General features: G+C 40.2%; 1 protein-coding gene across 7 annotated transcripts in view; it reads left to right on the top strand.

The window, feature by feature from the left end:
• LOC129768720 (uncharacterized) overlaps positions 1–23,988 on the top strand; it is a 75,040-nt gene that overhangs the window by 41,473 nt on the left and 9,579 nt on the right. For 5 of the 7 annotated variants that reach the window (XM_055770540.1, XM_055770544.1, XM_055770543.1 and 2 more), the window contains exons 2-3: positions 19,263–22,545; positions 22,782–22,817. In XM_055770540.1, coding sequence (XP_055626515.1) covers positions 20,716–22,545; positions 22,782–22,817 — 1,866 coding nt within the window. In that variant the 5' untranslated portion in view covers positions 19,263–20,715. The remainder of the gene's footprint in view (positions 1–19,262; positions 22,546–22,781; positions 22,818–23,988) is intronic. The other 2 variants (XM_055770547.1, XM_055770546.1) reach the window with 2 other exon arrangements.

Genomic DNA, 23,988 nt, shown 5'->3' with positions numbered 1-23,988 from the left:
TTTTTTTTGTAAATTAAACAAAAGAGCACTATTTTTTTCATCAGTGTATATTTTTTCACGTTTTAACTCTTTCTAAGACACTATTTCGGTACGCCTCATAGTTTTTGAGATATAAATTATCAAATGTTTCTCTTAATAAAATCGATAGCCCTTTCCAAAAATTACACTTGAGCCAAAAAATTCCCAAATGCTGTGGAAAACTCATGTTTCTACCAACCCAACATTCCCGACATTCTTCCGAAATGGAAAGAAATTATTTTTTTCGAAATTTCCTTCACTTTTCCCATTTCGAACCGTATAAACTTTCCTTGGGTAGAGACGAACCGAACAAAATCGATAGCTCAAATCGGACGATTCATTCTTGCCAAGAAATTCGATACGCTGTGATAGGAAAATGTACCACCTTGTGCCGCCTATGCTGCTGAAGTAGCTCGTATGGATGTTATTTTACTTCTCCGGTAAGTTCTTTGGTTTGTGGTGCGAACTGCTTCACATTTCGAAATATACTGAATGTTCCCCGAGGCCAATAAATCACAAGGGGTGAAGCTTGCGATCCAATTTTCGCTTCTCTACATGAACTGAACACCTTGCGATCTGCAACGTAGCGAGATTCTCTCGTTTGACAAGAGCCACCACAAGCTTTATTGTATTGTCAGTGATGATGATAATGACGCTTTTAATGAAGGGGGCTTGAAAAAGCCTATTTGGAAAACTTAAATTTGAGACGAATGAACTTTCCGAGGTCTCTAGCATCAACAAAAAACAAACAACTTAAACTAAACCCTTGGCTTTCATAAGCATGTGATATGTGTGAGGCACATCAGCAGAAAATCAAGCACAGACGCACAGTCCCGTATTCGCACATCGTATTGCAAACATCAAACTCATATTTATATTTGCACAGTTCCGTATTCTTATTTGTACAGAATACAAATGCACTTGATGTGAGAGCAGAATTCTGCGAGTAGACCAATCGGAACGTGGAATTTTCGTTTGGGCAATGTTTCTTTCTTCGATGTCACATTGCACGGAGAGAAAGAGGAATATAAATTGACTGCTCAGGGGATACATTCGTACTCTAGACAGCATACAACCAACAGGATGTGTTACTAAGAGTTATTTTAGGAATGTTGTTGCTGTGCCCATCGCCCTCTCCGTTCAATGAAAGCATTCTATGCCATGAGATATGCGTTTATTAGATAGAATTAGTTAGTTATTTGTTTTAGAGAAGCTTTAAACTCACCTCTAAAATAAAATAAAGGATTGTGCTAAGGAGTACGTTTGCTGATCCTTAATCCTTTGCTGTGATTCAGTTTTATTTGCAATTAGGATTCGACAATCATACAGCTACGGTGACAGCGATGCCGTCTATCATCATCATCATCATCAAAATAGTACCGGTGAGTGAAAAATTCATGTACAAAGCCCCAATAAAATAAACCAAGAAGAAGAAGAACCAAAAAGAAGTGAGTAGGTGTCCTACGTCGCTCCGTTTATGTCCACGGCATTGCCCACTCGTATTTTTTCATCCCAGCTTCTATCGATTGCATTACGTTGAAAATGCCTATCGTTATCATCGATTCATATTGTCCAGATTTTTTTTTTTTTTTTGAAAGCAAATATCGTGTTCTTCAACAAGTCAAACACATTGCACGTCATTTTCAATCTTATGAGCGATGCGTTTCACATTCTTGAAATTTATTTCACAATTATATCGCAAATCATTTGAATTTCTGTCATACTTTTGAAGATCGACTAGAATATAAGTTTTCTTCAAGTGTAAAAATTGTGACACGCGCGTTAAACAATCAGTGCCATAAATTTCACTCATCTCTAAGCCATCAGTCACCTTTTAAAGGATGACATTTATCGTGAATGTCCATTTTAACAGCTTATGATAAAACCGACCGTGAACTATCAGTTGTAATTAGAATAAAACGCAGCGTTTTTTTATGATACGTTCACGTGTCAACAACCAAATGCCTTTTAGGCATACTTAAATTATTTTCGGGTACTTGAATGTTTCATTTCATACAATGAATATACCAAATACAAACGAAAAACACAAACAAGGTGTTATACTTCGCAACTATCGATATTCTATGTGTGAGCATAGTCTTTGAAAATTAGAACATCATAGAAACTAGTTTATTGAAATGAAGCAATCGGTTCAATGATTGCTATTGAACTACTAAACAACCTTGTATGGTCGGAGTACGGGAGCTTCTGTTTTTGCCACTAGTGTCACACAACTTCTATTTCTGTAGTCGTTTTTCTAGCCCTAACCTAGTTTTAATTTGGAAAAATTCAGAAGCTTCTGCATTTGGTGACGACAACCGACGACGGAATAGCAATCGCCATAGAATCCGCACAAACAAAAAACCTGAAAAATCTGGTTCAGCTTAACCACTCTGTGCAAAACATGCGGTGTGGTATTGAGAACTTATTTTTAAAATTCCAACAGCTATCTACAAAAACAAATATCATTACGTGATGGATGGAATCGGATGGAGAACACGAACACGCAAATTGACGTGTGAATGTGATGTGCTATGTTATGAATTTGAAAAAAAGAGCTGGTTATTTGTATTCTGGGCGAAGCATACAAAGTTTTGATCAACTTTGGTGATGATAGTACAGGTGACGACAACTTTAATTGCCAACAACAGTACCGTGTCTCTGCACTACTGTATGCTGTCGTATTTCTATATATTCCCTACCTATAGTACTGGAAATGATCCTAAGGTCGTATCGAATCAATCGTGTAAGAAAAAACTTCTACAAATCTGTTGCTCACACTGTTTGTGATAAGAAACATATTGCGCTTTGTTTTACATTCTGGTTTTTTCAAGTTTTAAGAATAATTTCTACGTAATTGCCGTAAGGAACCGCTTGCGGTGGAACTTATACGTTACCGGTTAGTCGGTAATAATTGGCATTTTTGACTGATCGAAGGGTTAAATGCATTATAGGGGTAATGGGGGCAAAGTGATCGCCAGCTTGTTTGGTAGTATAACTATTGACTATAGATGCCGTATTGATAGTCACCTTATGTTTAATGAATTTAATGACTTTTAAGTCACCCTGAACTTCAGTAGAGCTGTCGCATGTCAAAATATAAATAAAAACAGAAATTGCTCTCTCGATAGCCATTAGGCCGTAGTTCTATGCGCATTGTGTCTAAGGAATTTCTCGTGAAATTGTGTGAGATATTTTGTTCAATCTCAGCGATTAATTAGCATAAAAATTACTTTGATGTTTGGGGGCAAAGTGGTCATAGGTGAATAACAACTCACAATGCTCTGTTTACTAAAACTGATGTAGCGCATCACATTGTGCTCTTGAAGAGGGTCCTTTTATGGTTTTGATTCTGGATAAATATGCCACTCCAACTGAACCAAGCCTCTAATGTGGAACGTTATGTGTTTTTACTCCGTTTTTGTATGCATGAGAAAATTTAAATTGATACTCTAGGTGAAGAGACCAAGTTTATCTCATAAATGTATCTACTATATCAAATATGATTTGAAAACATTTTGACGAAAAAAAAACGCATAAATCTATCCCATTTAGCTTGAGATGTGCGAGTGACCACTTTACCTCGAAGCAAAAAAAAAGTTCGATTTTACACTATTTTCTTATGATGAAAAGTGTACTATTCTGATTTTTTATAGTGGAAGCCATTTGCTATCTTGAACAACAATGAGTTGAACTATAATATTCTTCGAGAAACGGTAATTGAAGCGGTATGTGGACGCTGGGAATGGGCATGCCCACTATGCCCCCACTTACCCTATGTTTATTATTGAGAATGTTTTCATGGAATCTGAGGTATGGTTTTTGCCTATGTTATTCAGACGAAATTTCATTATATTTTACAACAATTTCAATTAGTTCATCTTAAAAAACAAAAATAATTTTGGAAGAAGCACCATTTTTAACAAACTCATGTTGTTGTAAGTGATGCAAAAGAAAAAACTCTGAATCTATTGACAAAAATCAGAGAGAGTTTGGATACATCGATGTTTGTTTGATATTGTTTGTTTTGTTTTTAATTAAAGTGGGCCTCGATAAAAAAGATCCCAGAGAAATTCTGTGATCACAGTTAAGCATGAGGTATTAGTTTATATTTTTCAATATAATATTCCTCAGCTCGATTCACTTTTTCCAGCATCTAAAAATAAAATGCCCGAGTTTCCTCGAAGAAGACTTCTTATCCTATGACGTTGTTCTGTTTTCGCCGTGTCAATCGTTCATAAACATATTTAATGTATATCTGCATTTTGCTTTTCATCAGGTATAATAACCAACAGATTATACCAGGATGCCTCCGGAATTTTTCCCAAGGTCATTGAAAGTGCACTTCAAAGCATTTGATCGATACAAATTAATCGTTTTAGAAAAGAAACCACTATTTGATAAGAGAGGAATATTCGTGATAAGAGTTATGCATTGCATTTGGGTTTCCCTAAGCCATAAGCTATATAAGATCAATTTCACGTTGTCAGCAATTGACAATAAACTGCGATATAACTTTAATAAGACCGCTTAGCCCGTAATAACAGCCCGTATGTTCAATTCAACCGGTAATAATTGTCGGACGATTATTACCGCTTGTATTTCCGCTCGATTGGTTACTGATAAGCTGTTTGTTTATGTCAAATCACGTTTACATTCAGACGTATATCCGTCTGAAGAAATGATTATCAGTCTGAGCGCTGTAAAACAAATTAGCTACGGTTTGGTATTTTTGTTCTATGTTTCTCATAATAATTTCCATCGGTACACTTTTGATGGTCAACCGACAAAATTCAATAATAAAAATATAATTTTGGCATACAGTGACTCGTGTCGAAAAAAAACCCCCAGAACAAGTCTCATATCATGATACCAGAGGTGACATTAACCCGTCTAAATATTGAATATTAAGCGTTCAAAGTATTTCAGGTAAGGCTTGAAGAACGTGTCCCATTTGGTAAGCCTTGGATTTCCTACTCTAGTTTTTGTTACGGAATCTCGCAGATTGTTATTACATTCATACTTTTATGTTGAAAAATTTACCACGTTAACAAAGAAACATGATTTCAGACACCCACTGCCATTCCGTGAAAAAGTGTAGACATTTACTGATCGTCATGGAATGGCGGCTTAAAACAGGGACTGTTCCCCATGTTGAGGTTGGCCTTGTGACCAGGGTTGCCAACCATATTTTTCAAAAATCAGGGAGAATGGAAATAAAAATCCTGATTCTGAAATTAGGATAGATCATATTGAGTTATCCGGAATGTTTGTGTCAATTTTTTGGAGAACAAAATCACAATTTTAGTAGGCAGACATACATTTATTTAATTGCATATGCACAGTTTTGCTCCACAATCTTTCGTCATCTTTCATACACCTTGAAAATTATATCGTCGAAAACTGTCCAAGTAATTTATTCATACCGTCCATAGAATCGAACTTCTTGCTCTTAAAATGATTTCACAGAGACCTGAACCTGTGAAAATTTGAGGTTGTAATAACCGGTTAGTTTAGCTGGTGAGATAGGATGCGTAATTTATCGAGACATGAAGTTTTGTGTTGACCTGATGGGAAGATTATGCCTATCACATAGACTAATTCACGATGTTTGTCCTGGATTACTACCTTCAATTTGTCCAGTTGCTAGCAGTACTTATGGGAATTTATCGACTGACTACTTGGTAGAAACTTATTGTACAGAATTCTTTTCCAATCGCACCAGACACAGAGCATGACTTTCTTCGGCTGAAGACATACATTTGGGTTAGCTTAAGGTTGTTTATTTCGTGTATACCTTTTTTGACGATCAAAATTGTTGTAAATTATCAATTACCATGTAAATTAAACGAAAATCATAATTGATTTTCAGGTGGAATAAATGCACTACGTGTTTTAAACATTCAAAAAACACCAAGTAATTACGGTTGGCCTTGGATGAGTTTTCTCGGTTACCTTCTCAGGTTTCCCACTATTGAATCTTCGCCAGCGCGATTGAATTTCGATGAAGGTACCTGCAATGAATACTAGAATATATTAATATAATATTTGATATAAAATGTATCAATTTTACAGGTTTTCCTTCTCAGGATACCTAAAGATAATCTCTGCCGCGTGTTGTAACACATTAGATTTTCGAATTTTTGTTTTGTCGAGAGGTCAATTGTTCGCGTTTACACAATCACATCACTTACCACAGTGAATCCTGATTTTTCTTAACAATTTCCACTAACAACTATCCCTTCCATGATAAACGCTAGGGAACCACGCTATAGAAGCGACCCTTCTGGCCTTCGGGCGGGAATATCGTCATTCTGTGTGTTCTTTGTGCAACTTGGTTGGTTCAGGTCAATCACAGAGAGCAACTACGAATTGTACAGTCTACCCAAACTCAAGCTCAAAAAACATGAAGTAATTATTTTCTTTCAAAATATAAAAATTTGGAATGGCATTCGAGCGTGCCAATCTGATAGAGAATCTTTCTTTCACGTCAACTTCAAAGTTTAATAAATGTCGACACTGTTATTTGAATAACGTGAATCGCTTCGGAATAAATAATTAACGAAAGAAAGACCAATAATTATACAAGTGAGGGCCGGAGCTTTTTTTTTGTAAGTTTTTCTGACAGTTTTTCATACAGACAGTTTCATTTTCAACCAGGGAAACTTTGAAAAAATCCCGATATATTTTTCACGGTTAGTTTTTATTGTGGTAAAGTAAAAAAACTTAAAATTCAGGATAAATCAGGATAAGATCGAGATTTGCATTAGGGGAACCGCGGGTAATACGGGCAGTGGGGGTTATATGGACAGGTGGTTAATTTGTATAGTAACATTTTGAACCTCAGATTTCTGTTAATGAGAACACCTTCTAAATGTTATTCTATAATATTTAAGCCACCCTATGCCAATGAATACTGAGCAAAAGTGGGAAAGGGAAACAAAAACCGAAAATCATACATGATTCCGCGTGTGGATGCTTCGATGTTTGAGTGGTTTAATATCAAAATTCAATTCGCTGATGGTTATATTTCGGTTCGTGAGTTAACAGAGAAGCGATATTAGGTAGTTACGGAGAAGTAAATTCATTTGTGAGTGGAAAATTTAAATTATTGAAATAATTGTACTGGTGGGGTAAAACGGACAGTTGCCTGTGGGAGTGAGGTGATCTGTGAAAAGTCTGTTTAATCTATTCATTAGAGCCCTGCGTCTATAAATGGAAATCAAATCGCCAAACGTGGACTGTTTAGAAGCTGACTGGAACCAAAAACAAAATAGTTATACTGTTGAAAAGCACGATACCACTTCTAGGTGGTTTAATTCGATTTTTTCATCATTTAACGGACATTCGTGATGAGTTCAGTTTTTGGTTGAATAAAATTATTCCTCTCGCGATCGATAAACCTCTACGCTCCACATATTACAAACATATCCATATTACCCCCACTATATGTCCATATTACCCGCATCGAAAAAAATGTTGTACTGTTCGGTCTGTTTTAACCCTCTACCGCCCAAGTTTTTTTTTTATATATCTAAAAGACCTACTCCACTTTTATCTCGAATTTCCGACTTTCAACATAAAATACTCCTAGCAAAAAGCTGCCAGCATAAAAACAATGTGTATGTGTGATAGATGAAAATATTCTAAACACGTTCTAGTAGGGGTGAACATTGAAAATAATGTCTGAATAATTTGAAAAGAGAATCCGTGAAGCCCGTCTGAGGGCGGGCTTGAGCTGTAGAGGGTTAATTTCAGTAAAAAAAACATTGAAAAATACTTTTTTGTAAAATATTAGGCTGTCAAAAAAGTCCTGCGGTATTTTTTTTGAATTTTCATTTGTTCATAAAATTAGTTACAATCATCTGTTTTAAGTCAAATATGCGCCGTTTCGTTCGATGACTTGTTCCCAACGAGATGCCAACTTCATAATACCCCTGTTATAGAAGCTCGCTTCCTTATTGGCAAAAAACTCGGATAGTCAGCATTCACAGGCCTCTTTTGTGGCTAACTTCTGACTACCTAGCTCGTTCGCCATGGACAAAACCGGGTGGTAGTCACTTGGTGCAAGGTCCGGACTATACGGCGGATGCAAAAGAACCTCCCATCCGAGCTCCCGGAGCTTCTGGCGCGTCACCAAAGAAGTGTGTGGCCTGGCGTTGTCCTGAAGGAAGACAATGCGGCCTCTGTTTATCAAAGATGGCCTCTTCTGCATGAGTGCTACCTTCAAACAGTCCAGTTGTTGGCAGTACAGGTCCGAATTATTCCCTATTCCTCCAGTAAATACGAATGGTTTTGCATTTTCAGAAATTTCTGATAACGATATTATTATATCAATAAACTCAATTAAATCTGATGCAGTGGGTTTTGATGAAATTCCTTTGAAATTCATCAAACTTTTATTTCCTTCGGTTTGTCCTGTATTGAGATTTATACGAGGGTCACTATTTATATTTCGGGAATTGGCAACACTGATGTCATGTGAGTCCATCTGACGGTTCCATCGTAAAGTTTGACATTTTTGACGATATACGTACTCAGAACATTTTGTCATACGGATGCTATTTGTTTATTTTATATTTAGTTGAAAGTTTGGTCTCGGCAAAAAAATGGAACTGAATCGTGAACATTTTCGTGCGATGATTTTTTACGACTTTCGACGTGGATTATCACAACAAGAGTACGTCAACCAACTTAATTTGACTTTTGGCGATGAAGCTCCATCAAAAACCACTGTGTATCGCTGGTATAGTGAATTCAATCGTGGTCGTAGTTCGCTGTCCGACGAGTTTCGTGAAGGTCGTCCAAAATCGACTGTAGTGCCAGAAAACATCGATGCTGTGCACGAAATGATTAAGCAAGATCGTCATGTTACCTATTGTGAGATTGAGGCATCCCTAAGCATTAGTTCCACCAGCATATATGCGATTTTACATGAACACTTAAATTATGTTAACGTTGGATCCCACATAATTTGACAATCGCTCAAAAAAAGGCTCGTGTCGATTGGAATAAATGCTTTGAAAATTGGTTTAAGCGCATGCAAAAGTGTATCGATCATCGTGGCGAGTACTTTGAAAAACAATAAAAATATATTCGCAGCTTAACTACTTGTTTTTGTTCCTATTCCCGAAATATAAATAGTGACCCTCGTATTCAATCTTATTATTGTTTCTTCTAAATTTCCGCAAGCTTGGAAATTTTCTAAAATAATTCCTATTCAAAAAAAAAGGGAAAAGCGTTAATTTGGCTAATTTAAGACCGATAAGCATTCTGTGCGCCCTGTCAAAAGTCTTTGAACGATTGATAAAAAATCAAATTCAAGACCATATTGATAGGTGCACCATCTTCAATCAGGTTTTCGCCGTGGACATAGCACAACTTCTGCCTTTTTGAAAGTGCACGATGATATTCACTTGGTTATTGATAGGAAAGGTGTTGCTGTTTTAATATTGATCGATTTTTCTAAAGCCTTCGATAAAGTATCGCATACTAAACTTTTGAAAAAATTATCCTCTGAGTTTTCGTTCAGCCGTTCAGCTGTTAGCTTGATTCACTCGTATCTATCGAAACGAACGCAAGCTGTTTTTGCAAATGGAAAATATTCCAAACACATTCCAATTATGTCTGGTGTCCCTCAGGGTTCAATTTTGGGCCCCTTGTTATTTTCATGCTTTATCAACGATCTACCATCTGTTCTGAAGCACTGCAAGATTCACATGTTCGCGGATGATGTGCAACTTTACTTAGCCGTAGAAGGTTTACCAGTACCTATGATATCTGACTTCATAAATTTTGATTTGGGTAGAATTTATCGATGGTCGATTCGGAACATGCTGCCAGTGAATGCATCAAAAACTAAAGCTATGTTTATTGCCAGAAATAATCAAAATAGCGAGTTACCATCCTTGTTCTTAGGCACCGAGAAATTAGATTACGTTGACACGGCTTGTAATCTAGGGTTTATCATCCAAAACAATCTAGAACGGGACAAACACATTAATAAACAATGTAGCAAAATATTCGCTGGTTTACGACATTTGAGGCTTTCATCTTACATGCTTCCAACTCCTATAAAGTTACGTCTGTTTAAATCATTGCTTCTTCCTCATTTTATGTATGGAGAAGTTTTTCTGTTGAATGCATCTGCTCGAGCGATTGACAGATTTAGAATTGTTTTAAACTGTTGTATTAGATATGTTTTTAATTTAGGTAGATTTTCTAGAGTGTCTCATAAGCATCATCTACTGGGCTGTCCCTTCCATGAATTTGTAAAGTTGCGAGCATGTCTAACTTTGTTCAAAATTATTCATTTTCGTTCCCCTACATACTTATATGAAAAACTGACTGCCTTTCGTAGTAATCGTAGTAGGAACTATGTGATACCACGATATAATTCATCGCATTATGCAAATACATTGTTTGTCAGGGGCATTGGTTTTTGGGATCAGTTATCTAACGAAATTAAGAGTATTAATAGTGTGAGTGGATTTCATAGGGAATGCGTTAAATGGTTTAACAGGAGGAATCAACAAAATTAATTGGTTAAATTAAAAATTATAGATAAGTAAAAGTAGATTGAAGAGCTCAATGAATTCAAACTAAATGTAGTACATGAAAAGGAGAATTCCTTACGCTACAATGATTTGTGTATCAATAAATAAATAAATAAATAAAAATAATATTCAGTGCAGAGAAAAAAGGATTGAGCGTTTGGCCATAGGGAAGCAGCTCATAATAGATTATTCCTTGACAATCCCACCAAACACACAGCAGAACCTTCCTGGTCGTTAATGAGGGCTTGGCCACCGTCTGAGTCGCTTCAGCGGGCTTCGACCACGACCGTTTGCGCTTCACGTTGTCGTAAGTGACCCACTTTTCATCGCCAGTCACCATCCGCTTCAGAAACGGGTCGATTTTGTTGCGATTCAGCAGCGATTCACATGCGTCGATACGGTCAAAGATGTTTTTTGCGTCAACGTGTGTGGTACCCATACATCGAGCTTCTTTGTGAATCCAAGCTTCTTCAAATGTTTAATAACGGTTTGATGACTTATCCCCAGCTCTTGGCCGATGCTACGGCTGCTACTATGCCGGTCTTTCTCGGCTAATTCAGCGATTTTGTCGCAATTTTCGACGACAGGCCTTCCGGAGCGTGGCGCATCTTCGACGACCTCTACACCAGAATGAAAACGTTGAAACCATCGTTGTGCGGTGGAAATGGAAACTGTATCGGGTCCATAAACTGCTAAAATTTTATTGGCAGCTTAAGATGCATTTTTGCCTTTGTCATAGTAGTACTGTAAAATATGTCGGATTTTCTCTTTATTTTGCTCCATATTTGCGACACTATAACTCACGAACGACTTAACCAAACAAAACACTGTCAAGGACTATATTATATATAAAATACCTTTCCAACAAGCTATAGTATGACTCGATACAATGAATACAACTAGAACTACGCGCTTACAACGACACCTCGCGGAAATAACGCAGGACTTTTTTACAGCCTAATATTTGACCAATTTGGTAGAAAACAGTATATTGAATTGCAAGAAACTGCATCAAAGTTTTGGGAAACATGAGTTTCCAAAGATATAATTGAAGTTTTTCTTAACATGTTCGTTTTACCCCCACCCTGCCCTATAGTGTTTCTGGGAGATAGGTTTGAGGAAGGCACAACAAGCCGCCCTGGAAAACGAAATATGATACAAAACAAACGAAAAAGAAATTATGAACCGGAACAATCGAAAACGATTTAAGCGACAAAATAAGTAACACGATCCAAAACATGGAACATGGAACATCAGCTCACTCTGCTACCCGATTTCTTCGCTCTACAGGACAGAAGGTGTGAAAATGTAGGCATCGAGCTGCTGCCTTCTAGCAGATTTGTGGCTCCACCAACGAGTTGGGAACCGGGTTTGTAGTGCTTGGAATAATGTGCCAACGTGGTTGGTAGTCGATTAGCGTGAGGACGTGCAAGTGAAGTAGTAACGACCATTTCTTCATCTCCAGTATCATGAATGTGCACTACCCACACGAAAGAAAACCAGACGATTATAAGGGAGCGTTCTCAGCGTAGCTTTAGCAGATAGATAGTTGTTCCTCCTCTTAGGCAACTCTGAGGTCTTGCTACCACTAGCAGTAGAGTGGACAACAGTTTTGTCCTTAGAAACACATTACCAACGGTTTCAGTACAATCCGTGGTTAATACATCCTCCCCATTGTGTCATGTTCAGTAATTAATTCCATATCCGTGTCCATGTCGGTTACCTGGGTCTTCAATAGTTTTGTTGATAAGCTCATTCGACTGGTATCCGTTTCCGATGTCATGTTCCGTGCTTAGTCTTTGTTTAGCATATCCGCTGTCGGTGGGTCCTCTTTGTACTAGCTGTTCCTCGGTTATATATGGTTATGTCTGATGTCCTTCATTAAGATTATCTTTTTGGTGATTGTCGTGACATCGTCTCCAGATGCGTCTCTGATGATGTCATATGTTGTCCCCGGATTTTCGTACTGGGGGCAGACGATAAGTACGTGTTCCACTGTTTGGTGAACACGGCATATGTAATACTGCCTCTGAAAATCCCCTCTGCCCACGCTGTGTGACCCGTTCACAATCTAGAGACGGCATTTTTGTTTACATCGGCCTTCATTCTACGAAGGAGCTACTCACGTGAGCTGCCTCGTCTGGTTGTGTATTATTCATTATACCTATCTTCGAGTATTTAGCTAGTCCATGTTAGGGATCCTCTGCCGGGACTCTTTTGGTGTAGAACTTCACCAGTCGACCAAACCCTACGAGGTTGTCTGCCTTTTCATTTCCGGATTCCATACCGGAGTGGCCCGAAATCCACACGAAGGTGGTATATGGTCGGGCATCTCTGAATATTTGCTCTATCCAAAGGTGCCTCGGTGTCTCCAATGCGGTCTCTAGTGCAGCGACAACGCGGCTGAGTCAGTTAACACGACAATGGGGTGGTTTGATTGGTGTGTCGCGGAGATGTGTGCGGCAGCCATTTCCGATGTGAAAATATTAGGCTGTCAAAAAAGTCCTGCGGTATTTCCGCGAGGTGTCGTTGTAAGCGCGTAGTTCTAGTTGTATTCATTGTATCGAGTCATACTATAGCTTGTTGGAAAGGTATTTTTGCGCGCTATAATAGTCCTTGACAGTGTTTTGTTTAGTTAAGTCGTTCGTGAGTTATAGTGTCGCAAATATGGAGCAAAATAAAGAGAAAATCCGACATATTTTACAGTACTACTATGACAAAGGCAAAAATGCATCTTAAGCTGCCAATAAAATTTGTGCAGTTTATGGACCCGATACAGTTTCCATTTCCACCGCATAACGATGGTTTCAACGTTTTCATTCTGGTGTAGAGGTCGTCGAAGATGCGCCACGCTCCGGAAGGCCTGTCGTCGAAAATTGCGACAAAATCGCTGAATTAGCCGAGAAAGACCGGCATAGTAGCAGCCGTAGCATCGGCCAAGAGCTGGGGATAAGTCATCAAACCGTTATTAACCATTTGAAGAAGCTTGGATTCACAAAGAAGCTCGATGTATGGGTGCCACACACGTTGACGCAAAAAACATCTTTGACCGTATCGACGCATGTGAATCGCTGCTGAATCGCAACAAAATCGACCCGTTTCTGAAGCGGATGGTGACTGGCGATGAAAAGTGGGTCACTTACGACAACGTGAAGCGCAAACGGTCGTGGTCGAAGCCCGCTGAAGCGACTCAGACGGTGGCCAAGCCCTCATTAACGACCAGGAAGGTTCTGTTGTGTGTTTGGTGGGATTGTCAAGGAATAATCTATTATGAGCTGCTTCCCTATGGCCAAACGCTCAATTCGAACCTGTACTGCCAACAACTGGACAACAACTTCCATCAGGACAACGCCAGGCCACACACTTCTTTGGTGACGCGCCAGAAGCTCCGGGAGCTCGGATGGGAGGTTCTTTTGCATCCGCCGTATAGTCCGGACCTTGCACCAAGTGACTACCACCTGTTTTTGTCCATGGCGAACGAGCTAGGTAGTCAGAAGTTAGCCACAAAAAAGGCCTGTGAAAATTGGCTATCCGAGTTTTTTGCCAATAAGGAAGCGAGCTTCTATAACAGGGGTATTATGAAGTTGGGAACAAATCATCGAACAAAACGGCGCATATTTGACTTAAAACAGATGATTGTAACTAATTTTATGAACAAATGAAAATAAAAAAAAAATACCGCAGGACTTTTTTGACAGCCTAATATTACACGCGCCTGAGACGCGATAACAGATCGTGAGATCGGGGTCCGATACACCTATCCCTAATCATCCTATCGCAAGTGACCCGTCCTGTTCGACAATTCCGACCCAACTTTGTATTCTTGACGAGTTTGTTTTCAGTTATTTTCGTTTCCAGTCCCTGGTTCCGCAGCAGTGGACTTTGGAGATGGGTGTGTGTTCCAGGTCAGTTGTTTCACTGAGGAGACAGTTGACGGTTGACTAATGAAAGAAGCCTTCATTATTCGGTCCTGTTGGCGAAACGGATCGCTCGATGGAAAATTGCTTTTTTTATGTAGAAAGGGAATGGCAACTTTCCTTTCTCGGCGCAGACTGCATCCGCAGGAGTGGACGGAAGGAGACCGGAGGTGGTTCTGATGGTACGATGGTATTCGAGAAGAATTTATCCAGCAGGGTTCGGATGCTTAGTAGAGTGAGTTCCAGCACGTTTGTGAGGCAAGAGTTCACAATAGCGTTACACACATTTATTCTTGTGTCCCAATTGGCGTTAGCTTGTCGGCCAGCAAGTCAATTAAGGAGCTTGATGTGGTTGAGACAGATAGAGGCGAATGTACTGAAAAGTTCGAAGCCTCTTTAAAACAAAGAAGATCAAGGTTTAGGCAGAAAAAAGACATATTCCGGTCGATGGTGATTCCAAGGATCCGTAATGTGTTGCATCTCGGAATACATTTGAGAGGCCCAGAAGGAAAGGGGTGTAAGTGGCATGTTCGATTTTTTCTTCGTCGACACTCATTTTGGTCATAACTTAGCTGCAAACACATTCCCAGCTGTATTTGACAACTTGGAAGATAGATCAGACCCTCATCTATCGGCTCAAACTCAAATAGAACATTTTTGCAACTGAGTCATTAACGAAAGTTGATGTAGAGAAAATCGTTCAAGTTACTTACACCGAATTTGTTCTGAGCCCATAATTTATCAACGTGAACTAATTTTTGGAAAGGGCTTGGATTAGATTTTCCCTGACAGCTTCACGGAGGCACCCATTACCATTTGCATCACATCATCCACGTATTCGAAGATACGGATGCTCTTTGGTGGGTTCTCGGAAATCTTGTTCACTTTTATGAGGAACAATGTCACAGCTAGTACGGGACCTTGGGGGACTCCGGTTTCCTCGGCGAATTCCCTCGATTTTTCGTTTCCGATCGCTACCCGGAATGACCGGATGCTCAAGAAGCCCTTAACAAAGTGAAGCATGTGGCCTCCGATACCCCAACTATTGAGTTACTGCAGGATCCCCGGTGTCCATGCTCGTTTGTATGTTTTGGAGATGTCCAACGTAGCAAACTCAGTGGGAAGATTTTTTGGCCTTGCTTCATTCAGAGCATAACACAGGGTGGCTAGTAGGGTGCCAATGAATGTATGGGAAAAAATCGACCTTAAATTTCAAAGTGTTACCCTATACAAAATGTTCACCATCTCGAAAAAACACCCTATGCCGAATTTCAGCTTAATCGGACTTAAGGGAGAGTGGCGCAAAGTGGTCAAAGTTTGAGTTTTTTGAAAATCGAAAAATCACCCAAGGGGGGAGTAAAGGAAATCGGAGTTAACGAAAACTTTTTTTTGATGCCAAATGTCTTAAAATTGCATGAAACGTCGAGATCTAGTGTCGTCTCGAAAAAAATTTTTTGTCAAAAATCGGCATTCTGGGACTTTTTTTTTCGGAGTGCGAAACAAAAAGTATGGTTTTAGGTGCCAATAAAAATAGTTATCCCGATTTTTCATTCGGAAGTTGCTACGAAATGTTGATTTGCACAATAATATACCCTATGCAAAATATTAGCTCATTCGGACTTCATTTACTGGGGTGTCACAAACGTTAAAATTTGAGTTTTTTGAAAACCGCAAAATCACCGGAAATCATGGTTTAAAAAAAAAGTGCCAAATGTTTAAAAATTGCATGACACGTCAAGATTTACAGTTACATAAAAAAAACAGATTTGCAGTTACATAAAATAAAAACTCTCCCTTAAGTCCGATTAATCTGAAATTCAGCATAGGGTTTTTTTCGAGGTGGTGAACATTTTTCATGAGGTAACTTTTTTGAAATTAGAGATGACCATTTTCATGGCACCCTAGTGGCTAGATACGTGATCGCCCCCGTGATCGTAGTCGAAGTCCAGTAGATGGTTCCCGGAAAGATGCCGTCGACTGACCATACTCTCCATGCTTAGTGAAATCGGGCAGTAGTTGTCAGATACTTATCTCCGGCCGATTTTGTCTGCATTTTTTCAAATTGGGACAATCATGCTTTGGGTCCAGTCCAGTGTTGACTCAATCCAGATTTTGTTGAGGATTCCCAGCAGTTTCGTTTCATCTCCTGGGGTAAGCTTCGCGAGAAGCGGTTACCCTATCACGTCCAGTCCCGCTGATTTTCTCTCGGCGACGGAAAGTGCCATGTTGAGTTCGCATAAATTGAAGGGTTGATTGATGTGTGGGTTGGGATCGTCATCTTAAGTCTATCGCCGTTTCGATGGGGTCTTGAACGAAGGTGGGTGTCCCGTCGTTCAGTACTACAAGATCCACCTTCTCCATAGTTTCCGTGATGGTAACTCCACGCCGGTTGTGACTGGGGCTACCCCACGTTTGGTGGTGCGCTTTGAAATCTCCTAGGATGAACCACTGAAACTGCGCAGAGCGTAGATTAACTCGTTCTATAGGTTGGGGATCCTCGGATTCGGCAAGAGATTATTATCACCGGGTGCGATAGTTGATTTTCTTCTTATCTTTTCGCTCGAAGTTTAGTGTTTAGGTTCACTTCAGTGAACTGAAATGGCTGGCGAACCCCTACTGCGACAGAATGGTAGTAATTTGAGTTTGTTCTTTGTATCGATCTGTATTGACCGTCCAGCTAGTTGTTGAAGTAGCCATTCATGTTCCATTGGATAGCTAGCGTCATCGCTGAGTTATAGTTTTTGTAGTTGAGCGTTTGGGCCGGGTGGATGCGTTGCCCCCAGAGCTCCATCGGATCCGCGGAAAAAAATATGCTTTTTAGTATCTAGTATTGAAGCTTTCCTGGTGAGAGTTTCTTCGGTGTTAGGAGAGGGAGAGTAAGTGTTTTCAAATTCCAGTGATCATTACCGATGCCAAGGTTAAAATACTTTGTTGGAAAACTAGTTTGTGAGTGAGAAAATGTGGACTCTTAGTCTTCGTAATTGAGCTTAAATAAACACTACGCGCGTTGAATAAGTGAATATATCGTCAGTTTGATTAGGTTTGGAGGAGATTTCTCGGTTACCTTTTCAGGTTTCCCAAACGTAACTCTCAATCGGCAGAATTGAATTTTCATACAAAATACTCGAATATTAACGGAATTTATCGACGGTTTAGAAGAAGTTTAGAAGAGCTCTATCGGTTACCTTCTCAGGTTTCCCTAAAATAACTCTCAGTCACCACAATTGAGGTTAAATACACACTGCGCTATGAATAAGAGAATATATCGCCAGTTTGATAAGGTATAGAGGAGTTATACCGGTTACCTTCTCAGGTTTCCCACAGTTAACTCTCTCCCATCGCGATTCGAGTTCGCGGGATGAAAAATACAATATATAGCTAGTCGAATAATTATTTTTTCTGCCACGTGTCGTGACATATAAGATTTTCAGATTTTTTTTTTTCGAATGGTCGATAATTCGCGTTTACACAATCACATCACTTACCACAGTGAATCCTGATTTTTCTTAACAATTCCCACTAACAACTATCCCTTCCATGATAAACGCTAGGGAACCACGCTATAGAGGCGACCCTTCTGGCCTTCGGGTGGCGAATATCATACTAGCATTCCTTTCCCTCCCCTGGTGACTGTAAGGACGTGGCCGGCGTCGTTATTGACCATTTAAAGCTCGAATCACCGAAAATTACACAACGAGAATGATTTGCTAGTCCCAAGCGTCATTCTGTGTGTTCTTTGTGCAATTTAGTTGGTTCATGTCAATCACGGAGAGCAACTACGAATTGTACAGTCTACCCAAGCTCAAGCTCAAGCTCTAGTATTGAAGCTTTCCTGGTTTCCGGCATAAGGTTTCGTCCTGCAATTCTTGCGGAACGACGAGAGAGTATGTTTTGTGTCGTGGTTCGAGGAAAACGTCCGGGTGCGTGGTCCCTGGTTCCGGTCGACATGTAACTGCCACATCAGAGGGCTTCGGCTGTCCGGGGTTACATCCACATTATCCTGCGAGGGAAACGTTGGTCACTTGGTACTCAAAAATTACTCTGGTTCCAGTGAAAGGAGCAAGTAAAAATATCAATTTATTTCTATTATTCAATTTTGATTATGTACGATTTCTTCTCTTTCGTTTTTTTCAAAACTCTTCGATTTGGATTGTAAAAAAATGTTATCAAATCTTCCAAAAACGTACGATAAGAGCAAAAAGTAATAAGTATCAAAGCTTTGCTACATTAAAAAAACAAATTTTAAGCCAAATGTGCTGAATACAGTGATTGATGGAATAATTTGTACTCTTATTCCACATTCCACGAAATCGGATGAACGATTTTATGATTTTTTCTGTGAACGATTTTATCTCGAAACATACCTTGTACTGAAGCACATTAATTAAATGCCGAAGATATCTAAACTGTGAGATCTAATCTGAATTGATTGCAGGACACAGTTCACCCAAATGAAATTATTCCCGTTAAATTTAACGGTATAGAGATAGGTATTAGATAAATCTTTGGTGGTCGAAAATATATTTCGTTGTCATTTGGATTTTGTATTAATTGTAATTAAAAATCGCGTTTCAATAGCAGCAGGGAGCAGTAATATTGAAGAAACTGACAAAGAAAGTTCAGCTTTATTTAAAACATTTATGAGCATTTAAAAATTCACGTCATCATTAAACCATGTACGGATTTACCAAAAACTTGTTTACATCTCAGTAGAAGATCCATTATATCACGAACTCACGTTTTTCTACCTCTCTTGCGAATCTATTTTCAGAGTTAGCACACAACTCACACACCAGCCGCTTGTTGTTCCCCGATCAAAAGTGAACGACTAGCCCCATCCATTGGTAGTGGACGTCAGCCAGTTCCGGCCAACCGATATTGTTTGGGACACATACAGAGAGGGAGGAAGAAAGAAAGAACGAGCGATTTTCTGCAATACAACTCAAATCTCGGGTAAAAATAAACCAATCAAGCCGTGGGAAGCCGCCGTGCGTCAGAACCGATTTTTCAGTGTAACCGTGTGACGGAAAATTATTCCGCTTGTCTGTCTGCAGAGCGAATATCGAAGGAGATTCCCGCGAAGAACGCTGTGATTTTTAAGTACTCCGTGAGCTATATTGCAATTGCTGCTTGAAGGCAACGCTCGAAGTGCCAGTTAAGTGTTACTCTCCGAGAAGATGTGGTTGTGCTTCAAAGGACGAAAAGCTTGACACGACTAGGTTCGTGAGAATAATATTTTTTTACTCCAGTGGATCGTGTTCCTAGAACGTACTTTTACCCTTGGGGTACACTCCTGTGACATTATCAGAGAGAGAGAAAGAAAAGCTCGTGTATTCGTGCGTTAGCCCGTCCCGAAACCGGCTTGATGAAAAGAAAACCAGTGCTAACCGAATTGAACCAACTGATTGCGACACCTATGTATTACATCCGGAAAAAAGATTTTCCCAGTACAGTAAGCAAAAGTCAACGGTACTCCCCAAAGGATCCCCGCCTCAGATCTACCCAGCTCAAGTTATCGACGTTAATACAAGTGAATAACGCCACCACCCGCCAGAGGACCATACGTGCCACAAGATCAGTTCCAACGAATCAGGAGTCAAAGTAACGGTGTTGCTTTTTTGCCATTCCTGCGCCAGCGACGCCACCAGCATCGCACCTCGATCCTCGCCAACGTCTGCTTGTGTGTATTTTTGTTTTTGCGCAGCGCAAAGAAGAAAACAGTCACAGTAAACTTCGTAAGCGATAGAACAACAGCAGGTACCGTCAGTCACCGCGACATACCGCGCTCGTTAAGAACATTTCGGATTGCTTTCGAGGTCTAGGGCAGTGCTAGTATTCTATTCTTGTTTGGCTTGGCGCACACGCACACGCAGACCAACGTCAACGGTCCAAAAGGTCGACTTGCTAGCGCTCAGCTGGGCCACAAAGTCTCCTCACGTTGTATTCTATTCAAGTCCAAGTCCTATCTGGCGTTGCGAAGGCTTCCGTGCCTAAATACGAGTGCTGGATGTGCTTTGCTAGTTGCCTACAACGCGGAATCGCTGTTGATGTTTGGAAACTATTCCAGTAGAGCAAAATTTGTGTAAAAAATTGTATTAATAGATCGAAAGTTTCGGAAAAGTGGCTCACGGCGCATGCCAATCAAAAGTAAAAGTCTTAATCGGTCGTTTGAAAACAAATATTCGAAGAGCGAACAGGAGCGCGATAATAAATAGCCGCGTAAAATGGTCGTCCAAATCCAAATCACCGACATTAGTGATAACGGTTATTCGGCCCAAAATGACACAAATGACAAAAAGCGAAATAACAACAACAATCTGAACGGAACATCACGTTTTGGTAAAGAGCAGCTGGAATCCATCAAAACTACCTTACTCAATGCAAATGAGGTAACTTTTTGTAATCTTTCAGATGATGAGAGAGACAGCGATCGACGCATGATGTCTCAGTTGACCGTATTCGATCCTGCCAGGAAGAAGACTCGCCTCAATTCCGAACTATCGGAAGCGGATTCAATTATTTCCTCCTACCATGAACCGATGAAAAAACCAAAACCTAAAATACCGGACGGTGGCTATGGCTGGGTGGTGGTGCTGGCGTCGTTGATCATCTCACTAATTATGGACGGTATCTCGTTTTCCTTCGGTCTGATCTACACCGAACTGTTGTACTACTTCAAGGAGTCGAAATCGAAAACGGCATGGATCGGTTCACTCTTCATCGCCGTTCCACTGCTGGTTGGACCTATAATGTCGAACCTTGTAGACAGGTTTGGCTGTCGCAAGATGACCATGATCGGAGGGCTTGTCGCAACGATTGGTTTCGTGCTGTCATCCTTATGCCAATCCGTCGAGCAGCTGTACTTAACGTTTGGTATTATCTCAGGGTTGGGTCTGGGAGTCGGATACGTTACCGCCGTGGTTTCGATCGCCTTCTGGTTCGACAAGAAACGTACGTTTGCGACGGGAATAGGCGCCTCGGGAACTGGCATCGGTACCTTTCTGTACGCGCCATTAACTCAGTGGTTGATTGAGAACTTTGGTTGGCGTGGAACCACTCTAATTCTCGCGGGAACATTAGCCAACCTATGTGTGATGGGGGCTCTGATGCGGGACCCCGACTGGATGATAGAGGAAAGTAAGTTGGAAAGCCGATCTCAGAGCATGCAGACCTTCTCCAACTCTAGCGTTTGTCTGACCGAACTTAAAAAACTACTCGAAACGGGAGTTCCAAAAGAGCACCTCTTGGACACACTCGTTACAAACGTGAATACCGAGGCGAATCAGGTGATCCCACCTGACAATCCTGCAATTTCCAAGAAATATCAAAGTGAACTAACACTGCCAACATTTTTCAAACATGAACATAACCTGCTCCATCCGCATCCTCAAAGCGGCAGTCGCCGCTCTCTACGCCAGATTATCCTCGCAAAGGAAACCTTCCAAAAACTGCAAGAAGAACCCTCACCAGTAGAGGAAACCCAACCATTCCAAGCTAAACTCGCGAGCTCCGAAACGTTGAGCCCCAGCGAAAAGCTCTCCAGCTATCCGGGCGACGAAGAAAGCCACGAAAGCCATGGGGTAAAACTCACCCCGCGAACCCTCAGTGTAACCTCGCTGGAGGAAAAATACCTCAGCAGTGAACGACAGCAGGAGCTGCAATCCCGTGGTGGTGGAAGCACATGGTCCCTGGATGAGGTGGCCATCGCGGCGAAAAACGCCGAAGACGAGGAAAGTCGTCGATCCTTCCGTGGGACATCGCTGGACGTTGTCTACGAGAATGAGATCTTCAATCCAAACGTGAACACAGCCGTTACGCTGATGGTTCCCAACCAGAGGAAACTGAAACCGAAACAGCGTGACGGGCTGCGAAGAGCTCAGCCCCACAATCACTCAGTGAGGTACTCGAACTTCCTGAAGGATATGCGCGTTCACAAAAACTCGATTCACTACCGCGGGGCTATTCTCAACACTCCCCGCTATCGTTTGAAGGCTTCGTCGTGCCCTAACATCTATCGAAACTCCATGACAACTATCGCAAGGGAAAAGGATGAGGTATGTGGCGGAAATCGATCTATTATGGATACACATGATGGTTCACGCGTGAGTGAACGACCAAGTGTCTCCATTACACGCGGTACAAATTTTCATGTCATATTCTCGAGCACATGGCCATTTCATTTACGCGTTTGAATTCGAAATGTCATACCCATTATTCATTCAAAAGTGTCATCACGAGCATTTACTACCATCATACTCTCATACTAAAAATATCTGAACTATTCGAACAGATTTTCATTATGCCTTCATACTCGTATATACTGAGAGTAAGTTTTTTTTCATAATGTCGCTGGAATGTACAGAAGCCGGCATTGTTTAAGTCATTCGTTTGATCTCTCGTTCGATACGTTTCATTATTCGAAAATGAATGTGACACGTTCGTTTGTTGTCACAGCATGAATGCTTCTTAATGATGATTTCATTTTAAGTTCATTTTTTTGGGTCTCTGATTTCGCTATAGTGCAATATAGATTGTCCTAAATTTTATTCGAATCTTCTTGCGATCTTCTATTAGCGTCTGAATTTCTTTCTCTCTCTCTTTTTCGTTCCTTTTCATGCGTGAATTTTTAAGGCAAAAGTGTTAAAAAAACAGAAAAATTCATGATTTGAGAGTCACTGATAAATAAAGAGGCGAAGCTCAGCGGTCATGTTATAATACTTGCTCATCCTGCTATGCTTTCGTCCTTCATTCTCTTGGCCGCGCAGAGAACCCACAAATCTCCATTCCATTGTGCGAATAAACAATACAGTTCACAGTTTATTTTCATCAGAAATTAAATCGCAGAAAATAATTTAAACTGGACATTATCGAAAAGACCAACTCCGCTTCTTATATTTTGTATAGTTATCAGTTTTTTTCCCTAGAAAGCTTGAACGTTTTTTCTGTTATGTTAACAATTGTGACTGCTAGTTAAGACAAAAGTACATTCTGTCAAATACATACTGGAAATTTGTAATTTTAAATCTTCCCGCTGAACTTTTTGTTTTAAGTTGGTTCTACTGTCAGTGGTCTTAATGTCACTTTTCATCAACTAGTTCACTTTTTTCTGCTCGACTATTCTTGATATGTATAATTCTATTCGTGAAAGATATTTTGTGAAATTTTGTGTTGCAAACAAAATTTCTTATGCCGAAACGTTGAAAATGTGGCAGAATACATTTGGTGGCTCAACTTTGTCGTAAAACACGAGTGTATGAATGGTATAAGGCTTACAAAGACGGCCAAGAAGACATGAACGATTTCCCACGTCAAGGACGACCATCCACCTCTTCAACTGATGAAAACATCGATAACATAAAGGGAATAGTGCTCAGAAATCGTCATTTAAGTTTAAGAGAGCCAGCTCGTGAATTGAATATCTCTCACGAGATCGTTCGTCAAATTGTGGTTGATGTTTTAGGCATGAGAAAAGTCCGAGTACGACTAGTGCCAAAAGA

Source organism: Toxorhynchites rutilus, chromosome 2 (genome assembly GCF_029784135.1).
Source record: "Toxorhynchites rutilus septentrionalis strain SRP chromosome 2, ASM2978413v1, whole genome shotgun sequence".
Taxonomy (NCBI): domain Eukaryota; kingdom Metazoa; phylum Arthropoda; class Insecta; order Diptera; family Culicidae; genus Toxorhynchites; species Toxorhynchites rutilus.
This window is presented reverse-complemented; position numbering and strand designations above follow the sequence as displayed.